The sequence below is a fragment of the Crocodylus siamensis genome, chromosome 4 (assembly GCF_052110815.1).
Source record: "Crocodylus siamensis isolate JL-2025a chromosome 4, ASM5211081v1, whole genome shotgun sequence".
Classification (NCBI taxonomy): domain Eukaryota; kingdom Metazoa; phylum Chordata; order Crocodylia; family Crocodylidae; genus Crocodylus; species Crocodylus siamensis.
The window spans coordinates 92,872,411-92,881,191 of NC_143398.1; the positions used below are offsets into that span (position 1 = coordinate 92,872,411).

At 41.1% G+C, this 8,781-nt stretch overlaps 1 protein-coding gene across 2 annotated transcripts in view; it reads left to right on the forward strand.

Moving 5' to 3' along the window:
- Positions 1-8,547, forward strand: part of NTN4 (netrin 4) — an 86,058-nt gene extending 77,511 nt beyond the window's left edge. For both annotated transcript variants that reach the window (XM_090042879.1, XM_090042880.1), the window contains 2 exons: positions 491-661; positions 6,853-8,547. In XM_090042879.1, coding sequence (XP_089899005.1) covers positions 491-661; positions 6,853-6,989 — 308 coding nt within the window. In that variant the 3' untranslated portion in view covers positions 6,990-8,547. The remainder of the gene's footprint in view (positions 1-490; positions 662-6,852) is intronic.
- The last annotated feature ends 234 nt before the right edge of the window (positions 8,548-8,781 follow it).

Genomic DNA, 8,781 nt, shown 5'->3' on the forward strand with positions numbered 1-8,781 from the left:
CTCTCCCACAAGCTCTAGGAGCTTAGGAAGAGCAGAAAAGCAAGCCAGACTGAAAAGTACAGTTCCACAGCCCCATGTCCATTTTGCCCCACCACAGAGCACACTGTTTTGGGTGCTCTCTGCAGGGGCTGGTATGGAGCAGAGGGCAGGAGCCAGAGCCCCCAGAGGAGCAGCCAGGGGCACCATTTGTCTATTTGAGACTCACTGACCTTGACAGTGAGTATAGGCTGACCTGGCATCTGCCATAGTTGCTGTTCAAGTAAAGCTACTCCAGCTTTCTCTCCAGCAACAGAAAGCTTTGATGTAGTTCTGCATGTCACCCTTCTGACCATAAGACACACAGGCAAGAATGAAGTTTTGACATGTGCCAGGCTAATTTTACAAGGACCATACACACTGGTCTTTAATGCTGCTGCCCAGCACTGTGTTAGAAAGAGCTGAGCAAAAGACATTTTATAGATTTCTGGTTTTTTTACATATTTCCTCCCAGTGGTAAAAACAAAGATTTTATCAGCTCATGACAAGGGCTCACATGCAGAAGTCAACGTGAAGATCAAGAAAGTGTTGAAATCGACAAAGCTTAAAATTCTCCGAGGAAAGCGGACGCTCTACCCAGAATCCTGGACTAACAGAGGCTGTACTTGTCCAATCCTTAATCCTGGTAGGTATTTGGTTTTGACTCTGTGAATAGCACATCCCCATCATATTCATACTGATCTCTTCCTCGTTCTTTTATCCCATCCCCCTAGTGTATTTAATTTAGAGTGCCTGCTGACTGATGCACCGGATTTACTCCATCATTTAAATTCCAAAAGCAAATTGAGGGGAATTTTGATTTTTATATAGAAAAGCCTTAATCATGCCATGTGCTGTGAAGAGTGAAATCACTGTTTGTAAAGTAAAACTACCATACCACAACCTGCTCTGACTCACCCCACCTCACACAGTGCTCTGGTGGCTGAAAGCAGTTGCATGCCAGGCACCTCTGAGACAGAGCTCTTTTCAAGTCTAATTTTTCTGCAGATCCATAACCCCACATTCAGGCTTTAGTTTTAAATCAGGTCATATTACTACTGTGCAGTTATGATCTACTCCCAAGGGAGCACATATTTAGAATTCCTCCTTCACAAGTAATAGTGAATTTATTTACACTTGAAAGTTATACATGTAGCTCTGTCTTAAGGGGAGCTGGGATGCTTCAACCTCATCAGCTTTACTCATCTTCTTTCAGTGAGCAGGCTTTTAGATTTGAAATGAATCATTACCAATCCCCATAAAACAGTGCATTCTGCCTCTGATTATGTCAGGAACTGAGAAACACCAAAAGAATTTTTCATAGAAACCAAGATCCATCTAAAAATCTCTCTTTTACAATTCAAAGAAAAACTAGAAACTGATAACTAAGGAAATGTTTTTCAACTACAATGTTTGTATGTATTTCAGGAATTACTGTATCAAAATGCAGACCTTGGGCACTGTGATTTCCTTTACACACTTAAGCAATAGAAAAGACAGAGGGGGTAGTTCCTTCCATAAAGCATTGAAAAGATAGCATGCTATTGTAAAGATTTTTGTAATCATTTTGTCATCTTTTTTGATACAGTCTATCATTTGGCTTCCAGCATTAATGTACCAAAAGGTAGAACAGGTGTGGTTAGAAACTCTCTTTAATATATTTATCATGGTACAAGGGTCAGAAGAATCAGCATTCCTAGGCATGAGTTCAAGTTGTAAGCTCTTAAGATTTGGAATAATTGAAAAATCCCATAAACTTCTTTAATTAAACAGATACAATTGTGTAATGCTTCTATGTGCAAAGCAAAAGTAAACACAAAGGCCAGATTCTGATCAGAGTTGTACTGGCATTAAAGTTGTAAAGAAAAGAGTGGCATGGTCCAGGCCCACAGCTGGTGCAAAGTAGAGCTGCTCCTATTGATATTTCAATGGGGAGTCATAAGTTTTACCAGCAGAGGGTAAAATGAAACTCCATCACTTGACAAATTAAAATAGCTCATACTCAGACAGTGAAGGAAGACAGAAGGTGCAGCTTTTGAAGTAACTATTAAAGGCCAAGAACTTGACACCCCCTTACAAAATTTGGCCCAGCACCTTTTTGGGTATTTACCAGATTGCCATCACAGGACCCAGTCATTGGATCCCTGGCTGAATTAAGCCTCTGGAGTTTGAACAGCATAGACATCCTAGCCTATCTTGTGGACTGGACTCCAGCTTCACTCCAAAAGCACAGGCCCTTCTGTCTAATACCCCCCTCCCCCCAAGATCAATTGCCTAGGCCCAGGGTATAGTTCTGACTTCGTCCATAGCTTAAACACTCTCTTTCCCAGAATCCCACCAAAAGGGTGAGCCTTCTGGTTTACAGTTGAACTCTTGAGAGGCATTCAGATACAGAAAGGTTTTTCACAAAGTTCCCAATCACACCTTTACTTTACTTAAAGATAAACCACAAGATTTTACGGATCATTAGGAAAAACAACCACTTTCCTAATCAAGTGCCCTTCCCTAGCTGGCCCTTCTCTTCAGAGTCCCTAGGGTCCATCTTTGTTCAGTAAGGTAGGGAATCGCTCCTGCCTCGGTAGCCTCAAACTCCAAGCAACTGCCCCATAGCTTGAACTACTGAATGTGACCAATGAAGACTGAAGCATTCAACTGCTGCTTCTTTTATGATTTCTTGCCGCTCCCCACTCCTTCCCCTCAGTGACTCCCTGATAAACCTTTTCTCTGGTGACCAGATCTCTGCCAGGTGACTGTATTGCTAAGGAGCCCCCTCCCTTCCTCAAACTTTTTCTCAGTATGTCCTAGCATATTTTGCTAGGTGAATGCCTTTTAGTGGTGTATTTCATAACTCAACACACATCGCCAGCTCTCTTCAACCACCAGCTAGAGTTTCAGCCCAACAGAGAAGTGAAAAGACAGCAGACAAGGCAAAAGGGCTCCATCTCCAAAAGGGCTCCATATCCAGTGAGGTAAAGATAAGTTACAGAGCATTCCTAACTTCCCAGGGTTTATAAAAAATACAAAGTCGCCAATTTATCATCCATGTGTCAAATGCAAGTTTGTGTGTGCACAAATTGCATTTAAATGCATCAGTTTTCAACAGGTAAAACTTGCTAGAAATTAAATTGATGAAAAGAACTCAGAATCGTCTGCTCAGGATGTTGCATCAAGGAGAACAATCAGAGTGACACCTCCATCATCTCTGGGATGTGTGACATCAGCTATGCTTATGCTCCTTTTGTATTCAAACCTCTGGGACCATGTGAAAATTTCCTAGCTAAAATGTCACAAGAAGCCAGATGCATATATACTCAGGGAAGCTGTGCTTTATATTTGTACATGCAAGTATATGCATGCTTCCAATGACAGACCAGAACCAATGTTACACAGCTTTATATGACTGATCCCAAGCACCACAGTTTAGATATACGAGTGCCCTATTCATACCACTGTGGGTGTAAAATTGGAGTAGCTGCCTAAATTGTCTACTCGGCAAAGTGTTTGAAGTGAAAACTCTTTTTAAACTAATTGATTGGGTTTAAATAATGAATAAATACAAGGAGGTTGTGATATGGGTGAAGGCCCTGATCTTTCTGTAAGAATGGCTAGGTAGAATCCTTCACCTTTACAGCAGCTCACACTACAGGCATAAGTCAACCTACTGGGAATGTTGCCAACTCCTGTGATTTCATTGTAAGTCTTGAAAGAGTTGTGTGTTTTTTTAATGTCATCTCCTGGGATTGAAAAAAAGTCCGTTGTCTCCCTCTTAGAGAGAAAAGCTTGACAAGTTTGGTTTGACTTGAGTACACCTTAAAGACTCAAAGCCAAGAAGATAAATAAAAAAGAAATCCAAATTTATCATTGTTTTTCAAATCTTATGAGTTTAAGCCAATCTCTTCAATTTGGGGATAGTTGACAATACTGTATTAACAGGTTAAATTGTATTCAGTGAGACAAACAAGACAACCTCACAACCTCCGGGTCAATAAAACACATGAACAGCAGGAGAGACGGTCAAAACAGACATAAAACAATTTCCTAACACAGCTATTCTGGAAAACACATCTTCTAAAAACATTACAAAGAGATCAAAGAGAAAAATACTGTAAAGAAATAGCATGTTTTCACTCTGTCCCACAAAACCGAAGTGATATAGAGCAGAGGCTGGGATCTTAGAATTTCCAGCCAGGAAAACTAAAAGTACTCATCAGACTTCCACAGCATTGTGCTCTGATGATACGTTTGCTGAGGTCCAATGAGGAATATTTCCAAGACATGCACATAAGCAAAACTGAACTTTTCTAGCAGGACAGTAAACACAAAATATGTAAATGTCTCAAGTCATTCTCAAGGAAACAGGAAACTTCCTAATCATAGCTCTGCCAAACATAAGCAAAGAACAAACAGAATGTTTCTCACAATTAAAAGCAAGGGATTTGGGAGGCAACTGACAGCCTGGAGGACTGGAATGAGATAGCTCAGTGACATTTTTGGTTGTATTTTTTCCACTTCCATAAAGGCAGCTGAGCAGATTAAAAACAAAAACGTAAGAGTCACAGCATCATCTGTGCTTCCTTACTGATGGCTTATGTGCCAAGTTTTCTCCTTAAGAGAGATTTTACATCTCTTGGAAAGTGATATTTATAACAGAGCTGTTGACATAGCCTTTACAAATGTCCTACAAATGGCAAAACTAATATATATCCTGTGTTTACTTGATAAAAAGAGAACTGGGTATGCCCAGAAAGTCAAACGGAATAAATAATAACTTGGATCGAATAAAAGAAAGCCATTTGCATCCCTTTTGGCTTCATATTTTTAAAACAGTCTTCCTTTGTTAAAAAAAAAGGATTATATCCTCAGTTGTGTCGAGATACAGCAGAGAAACAGACATGTGAGACCTAGAGCAAGTGAAGATGGCTCACTGCCAGCATTCTACTGCCAAGGTCTTGGGGCTAGTGGGGTCAAGTCAGAGTAGCACCACCCCATACATCTCCTTCCTACTCCTAGAATATCCTCCACAATGTCCATGGAAAGCATGGTTATCCATACCATGTTTTTACAAAATCATCATTGCAATCTCTAGATGTTAATTTATGAACTATAATCTTATTATCACCCTAGTCCAGGGGAATCCTCAGTTGCCTCTTGAGGTCAGCCTTAATGCCCATTTGTGCCATTAGTATTTCTTTAGATAATGTGCCACCCTATGTGGCCCAGACTCAGTAAGGTACTCAGCAAGGACATGCCTAACTGGAAACCTGTGAGTAAATAACATAGATTCATTCATTCCAAGTCAGGCACAAGGCAAAATACTTTGCAAAATCAGAACCTAGGCCTGTAAAGAAGTGTGTATTAGGCACAATTCCACTCTCAAGTGACTGGAGTTATTCCAGCAAAGTTAGGTGAGTTCACAGTCAGGACTGTGGCATTGAGAGACAAGCCATGTACCATAATGCTGGGGAGATGCTCTTCACTGGATGGTAGAAGCATCCAAAAGTCAGGCAAGATGTTGAAGGGCACCACTAATATCTCTCTAAAATGTCTGGATGAGAGAGAATTTCATGAAGCACCTTTTAGTGCAAGTGCCTTCAGGCACCCTCCAAGTGCCATTCCAGTGCCTCTAATAGACATGCCACCTTGTAGGAATGTCTTGCAGCTAATTGTGTACCAAGTAACATTTAACCTGTGACTGTGGGTATTCTTGACAGGGAAAGATATGGAACTTGCTATGCTCGCCTGCATCTGATTATACATTTTTAAATATCAGAAGCCCACTAGCTAGCTGTGCTTCATTTGTAAAGAATATTTGCTTTGCCAAGCTGCATTGTTCTCATCAGTTTGCATTCTGAAGCTATGCTTACTTTTAGCCCTAGAGCTTAACACATTCCTGTGGAGAGGTTTATGGTACCACTCTCATGGTTACTTATTCTCATGGTTTCCCAGGTAGTATCACCCCACTGCCTGGATTCCTGTGCCCACACACCCTGTGCCAGTGTGGGGACCAGAGGTGAAGGGCACTTAGTGAGCACTCAGGAGATTGGGGGTTTGCTGACCAAACTGGGGAGGGGGCAGCATGTGAATGAGTGGAAAAGAAGGCTTAGGCTCCTGGGCTACTGCTGCTACTGATGCTATTACTACCACTGCTGCTGTAGCACCATCAGCTGCACTGGGAGCTGATCCTGGTGACCCATTTGCTTTCCCCTGCCACTTCCATACATATTGAGTGCAGGGCTGTACATGCTCTAGCAAAGGCTCCTCAGAAGTGGGGGAGCAACATTCCACTCACTCCACTTACCCCCACTGCCCAGATGGACTGCCTGGTGCAGTGCTGCCCTGCCTGGTTCCTATGGCTGGCCAGGGCTGCCCTTGCTGTGGTAACGGCTCCCAGGTAGCAATTCTGGTGCCCCACTTGCCTGTTGTAGTTACACTACTGAAGGGGGTTCAAACAGAGTCACATCTGGCCCTGGAAAGAGGGGGAAGATAAAGTTGGTGATCTGTTCAGGTCTCACGGGGATCTGAGCGGTGCATAACCCTTCAACAGAATTAATTTAACCCAGAATTGCGTAACTTCTGTTCTGAACGCAGTACCATTCTGTAAACAGGGCATACAAACGAGCAGCTTTTATCCAGCATCCTAATTGCCCACATCTCTTGTTACTTGCTACCTACATACAGGTGCATAATGTACTAATAGATTCACAGCTTGCATTCAGCATGTACTGCAGATCTCACTGCTTTTTTTTCTCTCAAGAATAGGTGTTAAATGAACATTCAGTGCTGCTGCCTCTTTAAGCACTACACCATACAATCCCTGACCACTTTAATGATTTACAGGCTTGGAATACCTTGTAGCAGGGCATGAGGATGTCCGGACTGGCCGACTGATCGTCAACATGAAAAGCTTTGTCCACCAGTGGAAATCAGCTCTCGGAAGAAAAGTCCTGGAGATTTTAAAAAGAGACTGCAGCTAGATGTGCACAAGTACTTAGGGCATTTCTTTATGCACAAAAGGCAAACTTCACAGACAGAAGACCTCTACAATGAAAACTGGAATGTAAGAAAAGGGTGCCAAAATGTGTAGAGTGGTGTTCCAATTCCTAGGCTTTCTAAGTTAACCCTTCCTGGTCAATGTTCATTTACTCCCCTGCATATTATTTAGAAGGATGCTCACATAAGCAAATGTTCAGTGTTACATTAAAAAATATAGGGCCTGATTCTCATCTTGATTACTTTAGTGCAATTCTAGAGTAACTTCCCTGAAGTCAATGGCATCACACTAGCCTAAATTGATAGAAGTGAGAGAAAAAACATGCCCATAAGCTCAAGAGGATGGACAGAAATGTAAGATCAGTTTGGTCCAACAGCATTCTGTGGAAGTGAAAGTTAGCTTTGTATCAATGGGATAGCTATAATGGCTACGTGTCATTTGGAATTTTGCTGTTTGATTAGGTCATGCTTTCAGTGAAAACAGTTATGTATAACATTTATTTAGGTTTTCACAGGTCCTGAGCTTTGGGTTATGGGACAAATTCTTGGTTCAAATACACTGGGGTGAAGTTGTTGCTGGCAATGGACCAGCTCTGTATTTGCACCAGTGTAAAAAAAAGTAGCAGAATTCAGCCCTTCATGAACCACGTTGTGTTATGAAAGAGCCAGCTCTAGAAGGTGCAGTGTTTGTGAACTTTTGTCCATGAAGTGTTAAAACTGAATCTATCCAAATGTAAATATTTCATTGTGTTAAAGCACTTTACTGCCTGCCACTTCACAGTGTGAAAAGCCTAGTTTTGTTGGGGAGAAAAGGATGCAAAAGTGGCAAATGAAATACCTGCTAAAACAGAAGCACTCCTGAAGCCTGCCCTAAATATGGACAACATTAATGGTTTAAAGGGAATGGTCCTCTTTCAGCCTTGGCACTGACCCCTCTGAGACTCTAAGGATGCAATTTGAAAGTTAATGTATTTGCACTGAAGTGCCAGCTTCAGGCCAACATTTGGAATCCATGGGTATTGACTCTGATAAAACTCACACAAAATGAAAAAAAAAGAGGCTTTGATACAAGAACACAATTGCCAGAGAAGGAGAATTCTACCTGCAGAAGAAGAGATGGACTGTTTAAGTGAAAAGGACTCTAATTCATATCTCTGAATTGTGTGATTCATGGTGGACCTGGAGTTTATTTTATTTTGATTTTAGTATTTAAAACTATACCTTCATTTTTATTTGCAATACATTATATATTTCCACATGAGCACCAGTATGGAATACTGTATATCACCAAGTTATTGCAGTTTTCAGCACTAGATTATGCTTTTTTATGTAATGTATCTGTAAATTTCATTGCATAAATATATTCTGTTCATCAACATGAGGGGGGAAAAAAAAAGGCGGAACTACAGTGCCGAAAAAAAACCCATGAGTCTGCTTCACGTGCGTATTTTTTTTCATGGTCCTGTGGACTTGCAAAAATGATGCTATTTTGGTAAGTTGTTTTTATATCTCCTGTGTGTAATAAATATAATATGATTTTAACAGTCTCATCTCTTGCTATTGTTTATGCTGCTAGGATGATGGTTCTGATGCCCAGAATGCTAGAAGATAAAATGTTTCAGGGTTATTGGTTGTAGCCATGTTGGTCTAAGGACATGGGCAGGCAAAGTTCTTTGGGAAGATGTGGTATCTTTTATTAGACCAACTGAATAGTTGGAAAAAATATTCTTTGCAAGCTTTTGGGCACAAATGTTGTTCTGCAGAGTCTCCCTGTGC